The 20,828-nt window shown below is 45.0% G+C and overlaps 2 protein-coding genes across 2 annotated transcripts; both read left to right on the top strand.

The window, feature by feature from the left end:
* The first annotated feature begins 2,404 nt into the window (after positions 1-2,404).
* Positions 2,405-5,996, top strand: tekt3 (tektin 3). Its single transcript, XM_088439265.1, has 7 exons — positions 2,405-3,086; positions 3,870-3,953; positions 4,013-4,083; positions 4,161-4,304; positions 4,374-4,596; positions 5,064-5,218; positions 5,640-5,996. Exons 1-7 carry the CDS (start codon positions 2,559-2,561, stop codon positions 5,854-5,856), a joined length of 1,422 nt encoding a protein of 473 aa, XP_088295391.1. The 5' UTR covers positions 2,405-2,558; the 3' UTR covers positions 5,857-5,996.
* Positions 5,997-13,361: 7,365 nt separating this feature from the next.
* pmp22b (peripheral myelin protein 22b) lies at positions 13,362-20,608 on the top strand. Its single transcript, XM_088439726.1, has 5 exons — positions 13,362-13,492; positions 13,751-13,844; positions 13,950-14,043; positions 18,070-18,210; positions 19,366-20,608. The coding sequence occupies exons 2-5, from the start codon at positions 13,767-13,769 to the stop codon at positions 19,524-19,526; spliced, it is 474 nt and encodes a 157-aa protein (XP_088295852.1). The 5' UTR covers positions 13,362-13,492; positions 13,751-13,766; the 3' UTR covers positions 19,527-20,608.
* The last annotated feature ends 220 nt before the right edge of the window (positions 20,609-20,828 follow it).

Below are 20,828 nucleotides of genomic sequence, written 5' to 3'. Positions count from 1 at the left end.
ACTTGCATTTGCCGTATTGGTTGCGGTCTTCAATTTTCCCAAAAGTTGACAGCGCGTCTTATAATCCAGTGCGCCTTATACAGCGCATAGCCTGCAAATTTTTAGAGGGACAGAAAAATCTTCAATTTTTACCTCTGCATTTGAGTATTTTTTCACTTTTTTTCTTCTTTATAACACCCTGTTTGAAATCTTGATATGTTGTCAATGGTTTTGAAGCAATTGATATGGAAAATAAAGCACAGTTTGATCAAATAAATCCAGAAACTGATTTGAAATCAACAAAACATTTGACGTTTTTTGGTTAAAATTCGATCAAAAAAGTTCGATCAAGATTTAAACACTTAATCAAATCATAATTGTATTCTTTTAAACTGCATTCACTTTGGCATCCATCTAAACCACAGGTGTCAAACTCAAGGCCCGGGGGCCAGATTCGGCCCGCCACCTCATTTTATGTGGCCCGTCAAATGCTAATTCGGACTTCAACTTTCCGGCTAAAATACCAAATTTGCAAGTTATCTTCAACTCTTACAAATTCTTCAAAAACAACAAGCATTTTATTTGGTACCGATCGCAGTCTTTGAAGGGATTTTGAAGATATTACTTTCCACAAATCTTAATTTCCGATTGAAAAACGTTTGACCGACTTATCTGATTGTTTTGTTGACGTTCCCTTTAGCGCAGCTCTATCTTGCGGATGCATAATGCCACCACTACTGTAGCTTCTATTCTATGCGCCTTATAATGCGCCTTATATACGAAAACAGTTTTGAAGGTGCACATAGCTGAAACATTTTTTCTTCCAACTTTTCCACTGACAGGAGGAATTTCATGGGGGTTGGCTTATTCCCACTTTCTTTGAAGGGGTTCTATTTATAGCCAGTGAGGTCACAGCGGGACAGGCGTGTGTGTATATGTGTGTAAGGGGGGGCTTCTTTAACCTTGCCATGTTAAGTCGATGCTGAGACTTTTCATTCCATTCTAAATACAAGCCAGCGCGTTTACCGTAACGGCGGATTGAGGCTCAAACATAAGCTCGGAAAGACGGGTTGGAAACAAAATGGCCGACTTCCGATTCGTTTTACGTAAAAATCCACATCTGCCCTAAAAAACTGGCCCACTCCAGTTATTTCCATTTGCAAAATAATGTTATAATGGCAAATGATATTGAAACTAAAATTTTTAATCGGGTTTTTTACAAAACCGGACAGCCAACGGGAATTGGAAAAAAAACTGATCGACACCTGCGACGTGCAAGGTTTTTGCTCCACATCATGTACTTCGCTGTTGATTTTTTTTTCCAAGCACGTGCAATACAAAAGCTCTCAGGAAAACTTTGCTGTAATTGATCCTCATTTGCAACATGTGTAACTCAACACAGATTATGATTGTGTGTCCTCTTCCAGCCGCATCAATTATTCAACAGGTGAGTGTAATCCAAACTGACGGCTCGGCGCTTTGCTTGCCAGCTCAGATTGCTTGTCGTCCCATTTGGAAAAACTCGTCAAATAAATAATATGCCTATTTTATGATAGCTATTTTAATATAGAGTTAATCATAACCGTTTACAAAATGAATAAACGATGCTTTCCCGTGACGACAAATCAAAATCAATCATTATCAATCTACCTTTACTCAGTTAAGTCATTCAGTGCCATGGACGAGAATTTTCTTCATGTAAAATACTTGTTGACACTCTCTCAATTCTTCAAATCGTACTTTCCGCACATCATCTTTATTCTTAATTTCTGATTGGAATAAATAATTTTGTTGACATTACCTTCAGCGTCACCATTCAGTGGATGCATAACGCAACCCCTGTCACTACTGGAGCTTCTATTCTATGTGCCTTACAATGCGGTGCGCTTCTATTCTATGTGCCTTACAATATGGTGCGCTTCTATTCTATGTGCCTTACAATACGGTTTTCTCTCTCTCTCTCTCTCTCTCTCTCATTCAGTTCATTTTCTCTTTAGTCCAAAATAGCGTGTCAGTTCAATGACCTTATTTTCAAACAGTGATTACTACAGAACAAAATAAGGTCGAATCTGTCCTTTTCCCTGTAAAGAATTTCACGAAGCGCTCGTCCTACTTCTCAGTACAAGCTAACTCAAAAACGGACTTGACGGCCGACGTTCCGAAAGCAAAGCGGACGCATTCACGCAGGACGTACTCGATATTGCGTATAGCCGCCGTTTTCCCTGCATTGTCTTGTGTTGCGCTGCAGCTTTTGGAGCGCAACAATGTTGTGTCATTTTACACTGTGAGGCTCTTGGGCTTCTTTTATTGACAAAGTAAAAAGCACCTGCTCAGCATGAACGAAGCCGGCGGGGGAGGGTGGCGGTAACCCGCGGCAACCACCATTGTGTCAACAGAAATCTTGGACGGGCTGCTTGATGCTGTCATTGGCTGGCCTGGCCAATGAATGACTTGCGCTTCAATGTATTATGCATGCGCCATCACCTTGCGGAGGACTTGAGCTCATTGGCAGGTGAGCGGCGCAGAGAAGCTTCGGGTTCGGACGCTGAAGGAACACTTCTTCCAGCGGGTTTTTCGCCATGGAGCTGACGGCCTCGTACGCTCGACCCAAGACCGCTCACTTCCTGCCCGCCATCTCCGGCGCTTTTCCAAACGCGCGGTCCGCCAGCCACAGCGCCGACCGGTGGAGAACCGGCGGCTACTACAAGAACGACGGCGCGGTTTCATCTTTGGAGCGAGGCGTCCCCGATCTGATCCGCGCCGATACCGTGTTCTACCCGTCCGGCCGGAGCGCGCCGAGCGCCCGCTACACACCCGACGACTGGTTCAAGTCCAACCAGGGCAACTACCGCCAATCGGAGGCATCTCGCAACAGCGCCGAGCGGCTCCGGCGGGATACCATGCGGCTGATCCAGGACAAGGAGCAGCTGACGCGACGCACGCAGGAGAACACCAGCAAGGACATCGGCGAGCGCCTCAACGACATCGCCTTCTGGCGTTCCGAGCTGAGCCACGAGGTGGACAACGTGGCGGGGGAGACGGCGGCGCTGGCCGAGGTCAAGCGGCGGCTGGAGAGGGCCTTGGCGGAGACTGAGCGGCCGCTTCAGGTGAGCGGACTCAAGTGTTTGCAATTTGAACACCGCGAGATATGTTGTATTGTCTTTTTGTTAACGCGTGGATTTTTTTTCCCAGACTTGAGCCATGCACTCTGTGTGGGACATTCCTAATGACTTGTGGTTTTTTTTGTATATTTTTCTCCTCCATCACCCCCTCTGTAACTTTATCTCTGAGATCTAGACGAACCAAACTTAGTGTATCTATCGATCTATCTTCTTGTCATGCTGGTCAGCTTTAGAACGACCTCATGAAGGTTGAGCAGGCGGGCGCATGATAAGAGGCGGGTTTCACGAGCTTTTTCATTTCCTGGTTAGGAATCCAGCTACCCAAACATGTTTCATAAGAACTGAATTTTCAGAGATGTAGGATTCCACCATTTATAGACATATAATGTACTGTGGAAAGCTTAAAATAGCGTGAGAAGGTTAGCTATTCACTCGGATAACTTGTCAATGAAAAACTCATTTTTACGAGATCCAGCATTAGCTTTGTGCGGCGTGTTAGCTGTTAGCATTAAGACAAGCTAACTTGAAGCAAGACACTCGTACTGCATTCACACTGCATTTCAACGACAATTCTGATACGTTAGCACTAAACGGGCTAGTCGGCTGTTGGCGGGAGTGCGTCAACAGGCATCTAGCCGAATCAAGCTAGCAGGCTCTTAATTAAGGTCCTTCAAAGTCACCTATGCTACATGAATATTTGATGAATTATCACAGAGCGCCAAGCAGTACGTTAGCCATGAGAATCAAGTTATGCTAACTTTTCATCAGGTGTCCCAGGAATGTCTGTACCACCGCGAGAAACGCATGGCCATCGACCTGGTCCACGACGACGTCGAGAAGGATCTGATCAAGGTGAATACGGATAACCACGACAACGACAAAGGTAACGATTAACGTTTGGCTTTTAACAGGAAGTAGAAGTCATAAAGTCTTGCCAGGCTAGAATGCGGCACCAACTGGAGAAAGCCGCGGCCCAGCTAGCGTGAGTCTCAACCCAAGTGCGCTCACGTCCGTCCGGTTTGATGATTATCGATTTATTGCGGGCGAGGTACGAAACAGGTCGAACCGCGCGGCGCAGCACGAGCTGGAACGAGACCTTAGCGACAAAGTGGCGGCGCAGAGGATAGACAACCGCTGCCACCACCTGAGAAACACGTCCGACGGCATCGGCTACTTCCGCGGCATCGAACGGCTCGACCCCTCGTGAGCGGCGCTCCGTCGGAACCGCCGCGTTTGCCCCCAGACTACCGACGTCCCGTTCTTCGCCTTCAGGGTCTCTCTGCCGGAATCGTGGTCCAAGTTCACCGACGACAACGTGCTACGCTCGCAGAGCCAGCGCGCCGCCTCGCGCAAAGTGCGCGACGAGATCGAGGCGCTGCTCAGCGCCACCTCCGGCGAAATGTGGAGTCAGTTCAACAACGTCAACGTTTCCTTCACCGGCCGCGTGGCGCAGATGGCCGACGCGCGCAACAGCCTACAGACGCACCTCGCCAAGGTCCGCGTCATGACGTCATCGCGCTTGTTTGTTTGTGGGCGCGTTAGGAGAGTAGGAGAGTAAGATAGAGTAAATCCAAGTGTAAATTTTACTCAGTTGAAATGAGACCATGTCGTTTGAGTGAAACATACTACATATTAACCGCATCGACCTTTGGAATACGTTGAAATAATTTGGTTGGTTGTGGCTCGTAAATGAAGAAAATTGAGTTTGAAAAAAAACCGTCAGATGATTTCTGTACTAATTTAAGCAGCCCCCCCCCCAAAACCATTTCTGGACTTAAGACACTATTGTAAAGACAAACACGTGTCGTTAAATTAGGAAAGAAGCCAAACAAAGTACCTCATTGAGGCCAATTCCCACAATTAGGCAATTAGAGTTTAAACGTCATCCGAACACTTTTTCGGCCGCGCACACTGGGGCGCTTTGTCGCGACTACTTATCTCATTGAGGTTGGCCTCACGCAGACCCTGCAGGAGATCTTCCAGACGGAGATGCTCATAGAGTCCCTGAAGAAAGCTCTCCGGGACAAGGAAAGCCCGCTGAAGGTGGCCCAGACCAGGTTGGAGGAACGCACCCGCCGGCCAAACGTGGAACTCTGCAGGGACAACCCGCACCACAGGTATCAGGGCACAAAGTGATATCCACCCCTTGTGCCAGTATTGTGTCCATTTTAGACAAATCTTTTCACATTTTCCGCAATATAAGACGCACCTTCAATGCATTTTAAAACTCTTTTCATATATGAGGCGAACCGCATTATAGGGCGCATAGAATAGAAGCTACATAGTGACTGGGCTTGCGTTGAAAATCCACTAGATGGAGCTGCATTAAAAGATTAAAAAATAAAAACAAAAACTCATGGTTTACGCACTGTATAATCCTGGTCGTGCCATTTCAAACTTTGACATGAAATCATAATCCGGGTGAAATTTCAGCTCCCCGGTGTCTTCTTCCAATGCTTTCCCTTTGATATAAAGATCGAAGGTTCAGTACGACACGAGGGTTGAATGGAGCGTTTTAATCAAGCTGCATTCCGCCAGGCTGGTGGGCGAGGTTCGCGAGATCGAGGACACCATCCGCAAGCTGCGGGAGAGGCTGCTGGAGGCCGAGGACAGCCTCCAGTCCCTGCTGAGGACCAAGGTGACCCTGGAGCACGACCTCTCCGTCAAGGCCAACTCGCTCTTCCTGGATCAGGAGAAGTGCATGAGCATACGCAAGACCTTCCCGAGCGTACCGCGACTCACGGGGTACACGTGAACGATATCAGTGAGGGTGAATCGGAGAAGGTTTGCGAGGTGAAGGCGTTAGAACAAAACAACCTGTGACTCTTAACATTTTCGCGTGTGTTTAGGTTGTAACCAACAGTATATGTTTTATTCAATTATTTCTGTTCCTGCCACGGCCACTAAAGGTTTCGGAAATTTTATTTGCGGTGTTATTTTTTCGGCGTGAAGGTGCCGGATAGGTACGAACTGCTCCTGTCGTCCCTAAGCGCATTTCAAGCGGTTTTCGTCTGCATGGGCGGGGCCGGTGCGGGAGCGCGGAATCAGCGAGGAATGCTTAACCCTTGTGGCATTCGGTTACAAGTTATGGAAATTGTTTCTTTATTTTATTATAATATACAAAAATCAATGGAAAAAAAATCACGAGGGAGCTGAAATTTCCAGCAGATGACTAGAACATGTTAACTTTCAAAATGCAACGATTTGACATTTCTATGTCAGATTTTGTGTACAAAAATTTTGATTGTCCAAATTTTGGACCATTTTAAACCATTCTAATTACAATTTTCGAGATGCATTTTAATAGGATTTATCACATTTATTTTCCTGCGATTTTTGCAACATTCCGTTAAGCGGCGGTCAGCAAACAGAATATTCCTTGTTGACTTGTTTTTCACCTCAAGCCAGTAGGTGGCGGTAGAGACCAGTGAATAGCAATGCCTTAAAGTAAACCACAATTTTTTTATGGGTGTTTAACCTACATATGTAAGGATAGAATTGACGCCATTGAACAATTTGAGTGGTTGAAGGAAAAAAATATTCCTAAATAACTAACTCTTAGACCTTTAAAAGCGTTTACAAAACTAGGGAAAAAAATGCAACGTGTATAGTTTGCAAAATGTGCGCACAAGTGTTAAGGAAAATAATCCAATGGGAAGTGTTTAGGGTTGACTTTTCATGTAAAATTATTAATCGCGCAAATGCTGCATTCATGACGCATAACTTGGTGTCGGTTACGTTGGGGGCCATCGAGAAGTACCGTCGCCACGACGACCCACGGGAGGCTCTCACAGACGAAACCATAACTTACGGACGCGTATCTACTGTACGGCGTCTCCTGCAAACGCATCCATCATCTGAGCACGAACACACACTGCGACAACACCTTCACATTTGTCATCTTAATGTGACCCGCGTGTCGCCCCGCGGTCAAGGCCGACGTGAACACACACACACACGCGGACAAGCGCGCGCGCGCACGCTTTTATCGGGCTTTCCGATGACTCGGCACTTCTCCTTGAAGGAAGACGCCGCAATGTGCCCCGCCCGTACAGCCGTCCGAGGCCCGACCCGCGCCGCCACGGAGTCGCCGCCGGCGCCCCCAGCGCGATGGCGGACGGCGGCGGCATACTAATGCTTTTCCAATCAATAGATGAGCGAGCACAAATCCAAACGCGCCGACGTGATTGCGGTACAGTTTTTGCCGTTTGCGAGACCGGAGGGAGTGACTGCGCTGATAAAACTGATAACGCCGCGCGTTTCCTTGTGTGTGTCGTGCCTGTGTGTGTGTGTCACTTGCACTTTGCTTTGGGTGTAATATTTTACAGCCTCACTGTTACCCTGCTGTGTGTTTAATAGGTGTGTGTACATGCACGCCCGCGGACATTCCAGAAAACGGCGGATAAAATAGCTTGTTTGGGGGAGGCCTGCGCAGGCTTAGCAAATGATGAGCGCCGTCCGTTTCCCTCGTAGAAATCCACCAGCAACCGATGCTACAAGACCGCACAGTCGCGACCTGTTGACTGTGTAAAGCTAGCGCCGTGGCCTATCGTCACAATCCAGAGATATGGCGCAAATATTTGTCCCGCCTACCAGTGAACGCTATCCTGACGCTAAAAACGACACTCGAGAAAAAACATCGGGGTCTAAACTTGGGTCAAAGCGAAACAGAAAACATTTTTTGGGTTAATGTCCATCCGTTAGGCATGGGAGGAAATCAGAATCTGACGGTATGATAACCTTGAGCAAAGATAGAACGATATTGAAAATACAGCTGTAAAATATATAATTTTTTTTTTTGGCGGCCATTTTTTTAGATTATACAAAGTGTTTTATTTTTAAAAATATAACACAGTATTTGTTTCAATACCAAACATTTACGGCAATATTAAAAAAATTTTTATAAATGCACAATATTTGGAAAAAATATTGATTTGAAATGAACCATTTGAATTTTTTACAAAATCAATCATTCAATTACTATATGAATTAATTGTACATTGTGGATTCTGTCATTTCCTGTTGACGAGGGTTGGCTTTCCATAAAACGCTTCATAAAAGTAGCATAAACATGTTAGCGCGGTAGCTAGCTGCAGTTGCTAACTTGCAGTTGTGCTTAAGCCAACAAACCAGGAAGTGGACGTGATTGGCTGTGGCAACGCAGATGACTCATGAGCGGTAAAAAAATAAATAAATAAATAAAAAAGAGCATTTTTGGGGTTGAATCCTTAACTCCACACACTGGACTACTCCCAATTGAGGTTATTTTGGACCCCGATTGCCTAACACGCCCACGCTGTTAAAATATTCCCCGCAGTGCTGCATTTCCTTCTCGCGTAAAAAGCACATGAAGAACAATGAGATGTGCAGAAGAACCTCCTTGGACCTCCGAAACCGCACAAGAATTCCCAGGGAATTCTTAGAGAAAGGCCCGCACTGAAAACCGGTCTCCTTTTAGGTGGGACACAAATAGCCCCCCCACAAGCAGGGCCTCCCTTCCCCCGTACATGCGGAATGTACGCTGGAATCCTTGCGACGCTCCAAACATATTGACGGGTTATTTTTAACGGCCGCGTGTTATTTTGCATCGTTACATTCCGATAGCAGAGAGAAGGGAGAGGGGGAGAAAGTGAGTCGAATATTTCCCGCTGCAATTACAAACGGGGGTTGCGGAAAGAAAAAACAAATATTGATTTTACGTCGGATTCGCTTATTCTGAAGTATTATGTGACTCAATTGTTAGCGGAGAAATTGACCAGAAAAAAAAAAAAAAGTCATTCATATGCGTTTGCATGAAAAGAATGTTGACCCTGTGGAATTGCTGCAATGTTTCCCAACCGCTTTAAAAGGAAGGCACACAATTTTACAGTCATAAAAAAGAAAGTTTCACTGTCAATTCTGGAAAATCTATGACAGCTTTGGAGTTTTTTAACTTTTGTGCAGTATTTACCGTAATTTCCGTACTAGAAGGCGCCCCTAAAAGCCTTCAATTTATCTAAAAACCTGGCAGTGGCCATTATGATCCAGTGTGCATTTTTGGGGGCTGAAAAAATAAAATACCTTAATCGTGATGTAAATTCTTCCAATTTTTACCTCTGCATTACAGTTATGAATGTATTTTTTATTATTATTTTTTTTATACACCCTGTTTGAAATTTTGAAAAACTATATACTGTATGCTCCAATCTTGAAGCAATTTATATGAGGACAAGGAGCAAATAAAGGCAGGTTTTTGTAAAAAGAAAGCCCGATTTTATCAAATAAATCCCAAAATTGTTTTCAAATCAACAAAACGATATATTTGAAGGTTTTCGATTGCAATTTGATTTAAAAAATTGAAGTTGAATGTTCCCTTTAGTGCAGCTCCATTTAGTGGACCCTAACCACTACTGTAGCTTCTATTCTATGCGTCTTATAATGCGATGCGGTTTCAAAATAGGCCATTAATTGAAGGTGCGCCTTACAATATGGTGCTACTTTTAGTGCGGAAAATACGGTAGTCCAATCCTTTGATCTTTACATCAAAGGCCTTTCACTTCAAAGGGAAAACAATAAGCCACTAGGGAGCTGAAATTTCACCCAGATGGTGACAAATTTCAACATGTTAAGGCCACCTAGTGTATCATTTATTGGCTAAAACTATGTGAGAATGATGTAGAAGAAAATGACGCAAAAATGGTGAAAATACTGCACAAAGTATTAAATAAAACATCATTTTCATTTGTCATCCAGTAGGTTAGCTGTTAGCATGCGACAGAGACCTCCCTTGCGGTCTCCGCGGTTGTTCACGTCAGACTCCGGGCAGGCGTTGGGAACGTTCATGGGAACTTCCTGTGGCTGTTGGAGCGCGGCCACAATGGGGAAGGAGCCTCTTGAGAGGCCGCTAAGAGTTACTGAAAAAGCAGACGAGGCGAGGAAGCCTTAAGACGAGAAGATAAGCACCCTGCGGTTTCCCTTGCCAACGGCCTTACGCCTGAAGAAGCCGCCGTACACCTTTCCTCATACTTTGCGGGTTTAGGGTCAGTATTGTTTGCGTCCAAAGTCCCAGGAAGACACGGGAAGTCTACCGTTTCGGTTCGAAACATTTACTCTCTTGAAACCTGCCCTACGCTAGCAAAATTAATCAAAACCGAATCATTAAACATGGTGGTCACTTGTCGTTCAGTAACCCGCACATCCGCACTCCTTGCGTTGGGTCTGGTCTGATTAGAAGGTGACGACAGGTCAAAATAAACAACTCCATCTGTGTCCCCCCCCCCCCAATCTCAAATAGCTGCACCGCTACGCCGGCTAGATTTCAGCTCCATGCCAAATCAAGAACCGATTTCTAAGGCTATAGCGATCAATAAGCCAACTCATTTTGAATACGCTGCTAGCGGGTTGGCTAGAGCGCAAAGACCTCCATCGATTCTCTATTAAGGACTGTCAAGATGCCTCGCCAAGTACGCCCAATATTTAGGTGCCATCTTATGAATTATTAACTCACTGAGTGGTAAGATCATGATATAGGTTTACTTTGCATTCATGCTAAAGCTAGCTACAGGTTGTCAACATTTTTGCTCGGTTTTCTGTACTTGTCAATTTAATTCAATTGTTGGGCTAAGAGAAAAATTCTTAGTGCTGCTTACCAACAGTACTGGCTGGGGTTCTTCGGCCGGAGAGGGACCAGAACCCGTTTGGCAGAATTACAAAGAGGCGCTTGCCCAATGATACACCTGTAAAAGAAAAATGGATATTTGGGTTCTTTTGTGGATTTATTGTCAAACAATTTGGAAATAAAAAACAAATAATTTCCCTTGAAAAAGTTTTTTTTGTATCATCACTTTTAGTCAATGTTTTGGTTGGATGAGAACCTTCTCAAATCGCAGGGTGCACCCCCATGGCGTCAGGGTGTGTGACAAGCTTTGCTTTTGCCATGTGAACAGTACCGTATTTTCCGCACTATAAGGCGCACCGGATTATAAGGCGCATCCTCAATTAATGACATTTTTGAAAACTTTTCCCATATATAAGGCACATCGGATTAGAAGGCGCACCCTCAACTAATGACATACTTTAAAACTTGTTCCATATATAAGGCGCATCGGATTATAAGGCGCACTCTCAATTAATGACATATTTTAAAACTTTTTCAATCACAATATAGTAATATTCAAAGTAATAACCATAATAACTCAAATAATAACTCTAGACTATGAATAGTATAATAACTCAATGTCAATTTGAGCAACCTTGTTCAACTGTAAACACACAAAAGAAACAGGTAAAGCTTACTTAATCACTTCATTCCCCATCTACGAATCCCAATCTCAATATTGATCCATATATAAGGCGCACCTGATTATAAGGCGCACCATCAGCTTTAGAAAAAAATTAAGGCTTTTAGGTGCGCCTTATAGTGCGGAAAATATGGTCATTGCGCATTTCCACGATACATAAGTGTTTCTAGAATGCAAAACAGAAGAGCACTCGCTCTGGCGGTTGAATGAAGTGGATGCTTGCATGCCACTCCCCGCCCCCCTTGGGGTTTCCCTATAATCTCCTTGGCCAGCGTTTACCGAGGAAAAAAAAAACAACCAAAAAACTAGGATGTCTTCATGCATCCCTGGAACGTTTGCGGCTCTCTAGCAACAAGGCCGGTCCACTATGTCGCGTCGGCACAAACATGGACATATAAGGCATGGAAAACATTTAACGAGAAGCAGCGGCGGCGCGTTTTACTGCCGAGGCCGAGCTCGCTCTCTCGCCGCTCGACTCGCCGGGCTATCAGACGCGTTCCTAAGCGCCCCGTCGGCGGCCACTTTAAGACCCGCGCTAGCCTCGTCCCGACACGAGTGCGGCGAAGAGAGCTCATGTCGACACGTCTCGGCGGCTAAAGATGAACGTTTTGAGGTCCTGGCGGGGACAGGAAGCATACGTCGTGACACACGCGCGCCGCTTCCTGTCTTTATGATAAACTCATCCGACCGAGGGGCCGCGACTGCAAATATTTGGGAATATTTACAGCTTTGACCGCTCCTTGCACATTTCCTGGAATTCCGCTCGTTGCATCGCCATGAGCAACGAGGGCGGATATTTTTATACACGCGCGCATATACACTCACACGCCGGCTACATAAGAATGAGTCAGAGGGGAGAGCCCATCGGATGCTAGCAAATGTAGCATGTATGTTAGCAAGGCCCATGAGTCATGGGCGCTGACACAAGGTGATGTTTATGTTTCCTGTTGCCGTGGAAACCAAAAGAATTTCAACGTACTACCAAAGATGATATGCCGTGATGTTGCTAGCCAGTTGAATATGGAGGCTAATATAACAGTAATGGCATGTAATATATATATATATATATAAGTGTTTTCTTTCTGCTTTCTTTGGTAATGCACTACAATCAAGGTTACTGAGTCTAAGTCATAATTAATCACAGTACAGAGAATGCTTTTTTTTTTTTTTTTTGAAATGTGGAACGGAGCCAAAGTATCAGGAAAAGTCCATGCGGGCATGGGGAGAGCATGCAAACTCTCTCTCTCTCTCTCTCTATATATATATATATATATATATATATATATATATATATATATATATATATATATATATATATATATATATATAAAGCAAAAGTGAAACGATGTTGATTCATTATTCATGCTATTTTATAATAAATTAATAAATTGAACCAACATATTTATGGATAGAAGTGATGACACTGAGCAATTTGAGCGATTGGAGGAACATAATATATTTCATAAATAACTTATTACGCCTTTAAAAGCATTTACAAGATTAGGGTAATGTGTATAATTTGCAAAGTGTGTGCATAAGGGTGACGGTTATATAAATATCTATCTATACATATATAAATGTTAAAACGAGTTTGACGGTTGAAGCAGTTTTGTTTCAAAATGTTTTTAATCTAACGACACGCGTCATTCATTCATTCATTTATTCATTCATAAAACACCATTACTATTTATTTATGTATTTAAAACGCGCAACTACAGAAATGAATCAAACAGAATTGGATTGACTTTTGTTTTGAATTACCAAAAAAAAAAAAAAAAAAAAGTCCTAGAAAGCACACGTCTTGCACTACTACGAAAGCAAAACACTGCTTACGCACATACACACAAGGCCGGTAACCAGGGCAACGGCGCGCCATTAGGCCGGCGAGCGTCCATATGCGGAGGGGGGCCGGGCAGCCGGGCAGCCGGGGCGGGTCTTGCCTCTTCCATAATGAGAGACTTTATAAGAGGCGGCCGGCTGTCGGCGCGCCGTCACACACAGCCGGCCGCTTCGGGACAACGCTCGCTCCTCAACTCAAGCTCCTTCTTGGGACAAAAACTTACAACTACTTTTTTTTCCCTCCCCGCTGTGAATACACGCTCGCTTCTCCAAGTAAGTCCAACTTCCTTTCATTTTTTTTTTAAGTGCACCAGAAATGGATTTTAAAGCTGTCCGCGCTGATGAAGTCGCTAAAAAACGTTTGCATGCGACTGCGAGCGCGTCAAGGTGACATTTGACGCCTTGTTATTGCTTTCGGTGCGCTTTTTCCTGAGCGTGCTGCAGTGACACACCCATGTCCCGCTAGCGTGCGCGCGCGCGCAGGCGCACACGTACGTGCAAGCGCTCTGATTCCTCTTCTCGCTCTTCCAGACTCCTCTTTGCAAAGATGCTGCTTCTTCTCCTGGGCATCGTCCTCCTGCACGTCGCCGCTCTGGTGCTCCTCTTCGTCTCCACCATAGTCAGCGTGAGTCCCGCTTCTGCCCGTTTTCAGAGGAGGGGGGAGGGGAGGGAGGGGGGGTTCATGTCAACAATAAATGTGTCACGTGAGTTGATTTTGCCGTTTCTGCAGGCATGGACCTCGAATGAGATCGGCACCGCGGACCTGTGGACCAACTGCTCCATCATCAATGGAGCCTACCGTTGCGACGGCGCCTCCACTGGAGGTCAGTCTTCTTCGTTTCATCCCGAGGATTATTATGAGGATTAATAATCATGAGTGACAGGAGTGATAGGAAATGTGTGATGGGGAGTGACAAACTAGTATTGACCAGGGAGTTATCGTTTACGTTATTAATGTATTACAGACATATTATTGTATTGACATTGATGCTAACGTTAATAGCGCGGTTATTGGCATTATTATCAATCAACACCTCGAAAGGGACAGTGACATTAGAAATATTATTTAATAAAATAACAGCACTGTTAATGTTGATATTTTTGACTCGATCAATGCCAGGGGCGTATTTTCACGTTTTTTTTTTTAAGTCAGGACATTAAATCTACATTAAACTACATTAAGGACGTTAATTTCCAGACAAGTATCAAATCAATACTTAAGTATGTGGACTTTTAAAGAACGTGAAAATACGTCCCTGGTAAGGAATGAGTTAACTTTGGGTGTGCTTAAAAACATTTGTATTATTTATGCAATGACAGCATTATTAGTGGCGCTGACTGGTAAAGCAGTGGCATTATTAAAAGAAGAAAAAAACAAGGACTTCTAATCCGCAAACGGACATGACTCGAATGATGCTCGGCAGGAAGGAGCGGCGGCGCTTGGAATATCCCACGTTGATAATCATATTTACTCTTATTAGATGATCATTGTTATTGATATTTTTGCAACGTTAACAGTAAACCAGTAGCACATTTCTGAGGGCGATTTATTATAGAGGAGTTTCTGGAAAACCCAACACGGCGTTATTATTATGATATTATTTTAACCACGCCCATCGTGCTCAGAGGGCATGAATACTATTCTGCCGCCGAGTACCCAAGCAGCGCCGATGGAGGACAGTGCAGGATGACTTGCCGATTGCGAGGGCGTGTCGGGGTTTGCCCCTCTGGCGCCATCTATGGGAGAGAATGCGGCAGCGGCCGTTGGAAAGGCCGCCGCTCGTATAAATAGTCGGTGGCGTGATGTCCATATTGAGGTCCCGTGTGCAGAAGCAGCATAGTGACCGGCCATTTGGGATGCGTGCGCGTGTGGGTGGGGTTGCGGGGGGGGGGGTATTTAAAGCATGCATGAGAGTGTGTTTGCGCCGCTCATACTGATGACGGGTCACGCCCAGTGTCAGAGCGCCGCGTCCCATCTTAGCTTGCGGCGTCCAGCAGGACAATTTAGGGAGGCAGCAGCTGCGCTCTTTAAGAGATTTATATAGCATGCGTGCGCCTATGTGACAAGCTTTGAGCGGAGGTTATTTTGCGCCAACTTTAGAACGTGCGGCACATGTTTTTGCTGTTTTTTTTTTTTTTTGCCAGTGATGTCACCCATCTAGAATGGGCCAAGCTGGCCTGGCTGTGTGTTTTGTCAGGTAGTTTGTTTGACTTGCTTTCACGAGGCCCCATGACGCACCGTGTTTATTTTAGCAGGCGTGTGTGTGTGTGTGTGTGTGTGTGTGTGTGTTCACGTGCATGCGAGAGTGCGTGGCAGATGACAGGAAGATAGAGGGGCAGCCAGGGTAGGGGGTGACAGAGGTGCAGGGCGTTGCCTGCCAGTGATGGTCTGCTGAGTAATCAAATTTGAAGTTTCGCTCTTTTTTTTTTTTCTTCCCGCACACGATAAAGACGATTTGAGCTGATTTTTATGTTTGCCGTCACCGCAGAGATGCGCAGTGATGGGGCGGAAAATGTTGGATGGGTTCGGCAATCACTTACATTGCTTTTATAAAAAAACAGTAAGTCAGTAGCAATGCTAGCCACCTAGCATGAATTCGAAGGGCATTTCAGACCTTTTTTTTAACTAAAAAACATGATGTTAATAATGCTAGCATGAGCAATTTTGATGACAAAACAAGAAATTTCCCATGTTAGACTCTTGCCTATAATTTGACAAAGCAACTTCAGTTTCAAGTTTTTATTATATCGTGCTGTTCGCAATGCTAACCTATAGCCACTTAGCATTCTTTCAAAATTAGGAAACCACCTGAATATTTGACGGCCTGAGGTAGATTTATTTTTTTGTTATGATACAATTTGTAATGCTAATTCAAGGCACCAGAACAAGAAATATCTTTATATATTTATGTTTCCCAATGTCTAATGAGCCTTGGCATACATTAAAGAAAAACGAAACAAAAAGATAAATCTCACGACGCACCAAAAAAACGTAGTACCAAAACCTGTCACGATACGTCGCTAACAGATTCAAACGTGTGGACCGGCAATGCTAACACGGAGTCACTTAGAGTCATTAACTCTTTCAGTGCCAAGCATTAAAGAAAAAGGAAAGCTCTAGTATTGTTCGCATTTTCACTCAACTTTCTTGGCCAACAAAATATTGCGTATTATGTCCATTTAATATGGGCGGTATCATATGAAAGAATGATTTCCATTCCTTACTTAAAATTGCATGTAGGCAATAGCTTTGTTATATATGAGGAAACACTGCCACCCAATGGTCACAGTTAATACTACAGTGCTCAATTGACATATTAGGTAAGCATTAGTCAAGGTTCTTAGCTCCCCTCCATAAAAAAAATGTATTTGTTTCATTTCATTATTGTATTACTATTTCAAGAGATGAGAATTCTAATCCATGGCCCTGACAGTATTAAACAGGAAACTCTCCAATAGGAAGTTATCGTTTTTGTTAATAAATGCGTCGTTAGTAGCGCTAACACATAGCGCGGTGGCGGCTTTATTAAGCACCAAAACCTGCAAGAATATTGCTTATCAGTTGTTATTTTCCTGTTTGGCATCGAAGTGATCCGCAGCGGCATGATTGATTTGTGTGTTTTTATGACGCCGGGCGGACAAACGTCCCGTGTTGACAGTCGAGGAAGGAAAAAGGCTCGCCACCGTAGCATCCGTATTTAAAGGCCAGCGGACGGAACATTCCGCCCAGCGATCGTCTTATCTGCCGGCGGGATTATGTAACATTTGCAAAAACTCAATCCCGCGGCGGGGTGGTCGCGGCATTTTGGCAAGATGGCCGATGCGCCGCGAATAGTCCGAGCGTGTCGGCTTTCCTCGCTTATCTCATTCATCTGGCTTGACAGGAAGCGCTCTACCACACGCAAATAAACAGCCAACGCTTTGTTTGGAAAGTAAAAGCGCAACATTGTCATTGTACATCCAAATTTGAATGGATTTGAATTTCTGCGTTCGTTAAGACATTCTGTCACCAACGGCGGTTTCACTTGGCAATGTGAAATTTGAGACATGTCCTCTGCAAAAGGCTTTTAAGAAGCTCCCTTTTCAAGGGTTCATGACAGAAACTTGGCCTTGAGCTTGTATTCAACGCCAACCGACCGTAAATCACGCATTGCATTTTAGACATAAGTGACACCCTGATTGCAAAACACTGATGTTTCCCCAGTCAAGTTTGAATAAATCAGCGGAGCTGGCAGGGCTTGTGCACCAATTTATTACCCGTCGTTTTAATATTTACCCGATGAAAAAAAAAGTCTTAGACCTGATGCGTGTGAGCAGTGATTGCATGGCACCATCTAGAGAACTACGGGCGCCACTGCAGCGGTCACGACTGCACGGCGACACAATGGGAGCTGTTTCTAATAATTTGGCAAAATATTGTTCCGGTAATGCCTCAAAAACTGAAGACCGTTTGAAGGGTTGAGTATTAGACACGGATAGAACCTGTGCCGTACCTTATGTTGCGGCCTATGAAAGTGTGTCAAATTCCGAGCACCCCGGGCGGGTAATGGGTTAATGGACTCCAGCGTTTTGGCCTCGGAGGTCTCGCCACGTCTGGATCGATCTCTAGTCGCCGGTCCTGATGCAAGGGATGGATGGAGGGGAGGGTTTAAAGAACAAGATACCCCGGCTAGGAGCATGGTTATGGATCCATTACAAGGTCCCTGAAGTAAACACGCTCCGGACAGCCCCTGCGCCGTTGTTTGCTCGCTGCCCTCGTTACAGCTTTAATGACGGGCGTTCATTCCGCTCCCGTCTCCGGTTACCGGCCGCTTATTGATTATGTCTCCTCTTGCTTTTTTTATGTCCAGAGTGGATCCAGGCGGTCCAGGCCCTCATGATCTTGTCCATCATCTTCAGCTGCTTGGCTCTCTTCCTCTTCTTCTGCCAGCTCTTTACTCTGCAGAAGGGCGGACGCTTCTTTATCACCGGGACCTTCCAGATCCTTGCCAGTGAGTACCACCAAATCAAATTGAACCAACGGCAAAGCTGGTTGTTCTTTGCCTCGACGGTTATGCTAAGAAAATAAAAACATCTTGCGATAGCTAGCCGGGGGTCACCTCGAAGGCAACCCCAACCCTAACCGCACCTGGTTCCTCCGATCAACTCATCAGGTAGCTCTATATCAGAAGTCTTATAAAGCTCCGGACCATTTGAATCAGGTGTGTAGGAGCAGGTTTACAATGAAAAAATGCTGGATAGGAGCTCTCGAGGACCCCTGAGCTAGACAATCCAATTCATCTAAACTTATCTGAGGCTATTACATATGATGGTTTTAGATGGTATCACAGATCAAGGAACTCTTCTGTCTAATTCAAAAGGTAGTTTTTGCAAAATTTGACCATTGGTGTCAAACCATCAAGCTCAATATGTGACATGCCTGGAATTCCTCATCTGGGATTTCCAGGAAGCTAAAGGAGATCCCAGACCAAGCGCTTAAAAGTCTGCGCACTTGTAAGCTCCATAACCTGGCTCATTTCGCAGCTATAGACAATGACTTCTGATCTAGTGACTTGTCCTGGGTGTTCTTGTCCTGGGAGAACCGAACTATACAAAACGTGCAGGATAGCAGCCCTTGAGGACCGGGTTTGGACACTACCGGCCTAGACCATCAGGCTGCTTTCTTGGGTTATTACAAAACGGCTGTCTTCACCGTAGTAGGCTCTCGCCTTTTAACCTAGGAACGGGATCTGCTCCAGGGCCTAGTTGAAGGTAGACACGCGAAGAACACCCCATCATGGAGGCATACCTAGCGCTTACCTAGATGGTTCTTCCAATGCAGCCATGATGGATTACGACCCACAGTCTACTTTCTGTTGTGCATACCCATAATACCACATCAGCGAGTCTACCTAGGCTGTGGGGTTCTGACTTTGATCTAGACACGAGGCCAGTGCCGTGTCCAAGATCTGCCCCAAAGTTTTGGACATACCTGTAACCCCCAGTCAGGGACCTAGACCATAAAAACGCTTTTGTAGGCACTGTGGTTCTGGCGTTGAACCGGTAAGTCATCTAGGATCAGTAGGTCCTACCGAGGGTCTTGGACGTACCCGAAATACTTTGTCGAACCGTCTGCCAATTTAGTTTTTTCTGCCCACCTCGTCCAGGTTTGTTTGTGATGAGCGGCGCCATCATCTACACGGTGATGAGTCCCGAGTGGGTGCCCGAGACGGACGAGTTCGGTTACTCCTACATCCTGGCGTGGGTGGCCTTCCCGTTGGCGCTGATCAGCGGCCTCATCTACGTCATCTTAAGGAAGCGAGAATGAGCGCCGCCATCCCCGACTCCGCGCTGACGTCATCTCCCCCGCCCCCCCCCAGCTACGCCGCCACTCGCCGACGCCCCCGAGCAAACCGACCGTGTCTCCGTTTGAAGATGTATATAGTATCTATGGTTTAAAACCTATTTATAATGTAACACTTTTACATACGTGTACATAGTTTTTGTGTTGCTCTGTCACGTGAGCTTGGTTAGCTTGATTAAGTGCCTCCGTGTTTTTTTGTTTCTTTGTTCTTTTGCCAAAGGATTAACAGACGAGTACATTAACCAAAGTGCATGTTTATAACAAACTAGAACCATTTAGCAACTTGTTCCGTGTGTGTGTTTAGTTTGAAAATAAGAGTGGTAAGCAAGCCAGGACACAACAACCACAAGCGATAGATCTGGTCCTTTTTTTTTTTTTTTTTTTTCTACGTGTGAGCTTTTTATATTTCTTTCCGACAAAAACAAAAGATGGTGCTATTATTCTATTACAAATATTTATCATTCCTCTTCCATCACGCCACTCGTGGGTCGGTCGGTGGACGTCGGATTTCAATCCATTCAGTCATTTGGACTATCAGTATTAACTAGAATAGTACAGTACGATAATATGATATAGTCTGCGGCTTGCGCTTTGCGGCTTTGTTCTCATTCTTTGCCAGTTCTGTTTAGTTTTTGTTCATTCCCCCCCCCCCCGTAGCGGCTATACCACTTTGTATTTATGACTGTTAACTGCATATGCAAATTAGATGGAAACGAGGCCAAGTTAGCAAAGAAGAGCGCGACGCGGCCGCACGCATACTTGAACTCCGCCGCGCGACAGCATTGTGTAGTAAAGTTGTGCGCAACAAAGACATGCATACGCCTTAACTCCATTGAAAATGTCAACTCATGATTAGCTAGCTAGCGCTGATTTATTCTGCCGAGAAAAGGGACTGAAGTAGCACTAATTGCGGTATTTCATGCATGTGGGAATAAGCAGATGTCACACACACACACATAGACACACACACACACACACTCACAAAACACACAACATCAAACACTACCAGGGCTCCAAATATGAAAATAAAAGCTAATTTTGAACCACTTGCATTGTGTTAATCTGTGAGCTGATTATATACTGTACAACAAAGCTGCCAGCACTCTCGAGCACTACGCGGCAGCCATCTTGCAAATATACATTCATTGTATATGTCCAGCGTGGGTCCAGTTAGAAGAGACGTCGCGCTCTGATGACGACTGCCCGGCCATTTTGCCGCGTGTGCTTTGTGTGTGCGTGTTTAGTCTCATGTTTACACGCGTGTGT

This window comes from Hippichthys cyanospilos, chromosome 17, assembly GCF_059441005.1.
Source record: "Hippichthys cyanospilos isolate Australia breed blue-spotted pipefish chromosome 17, RoL_Hcya_1.0, whole genome shotgun sequence".
Classification (NCBI taxonomy): Eukaryota; Metazoa; Chordata; class Actinopteri; order Syngnathiformes; family Syngnathidae; genus Hippichthys; species Hippichthys cyanospilos.
This window is presented reverse-complemented; position numbering and strand designations above follow the sequence as displayed.

Coding starts and splice junctions, on each gene's coding strand:
- tekt3 (XM_088439265.1), top strand. CDS start 2,559: ATGGAGCTGACGGCCTCGTACGCTCGACCCAAGACCGCTCACTTCCTG. Junction 3,954..4,012: donor TCGAGAAGGATCTGATCAAG/GTGAATACGGAT, acceptor GGCTTTTAACAG/GAAGTAGAAGTCATAAAGTC. Junction 5,219..5,639: donor AGGGACAACCCGCACCACAG/GTATCAGGGCAC, acceptor GCATTCCGCCAG/GCTGGTGGGCGAGGTTCGCG.
- pmp22b (XM_088439726.1), top strand. CDS start 13,767: ATGCTGCTTCTTCTCCTGGGCATCGTCCTCCTGCACGTCGCCGCTCTG. Junction 13,845..13,949: donor TCGTCTCCACCATAGTCAGC/GTGAGTCCCGCT, acceptor CCGTTTCTGCAG/GCATGGACCTCGAATGAGAT. Junction 14,044..18,069: donor CGACGGCGCCTCCACTGGAG/GTCAGTCTTCTT, acceptor TTTTATGTCCAG/AGTGGATCCAGGCGGTCCAG.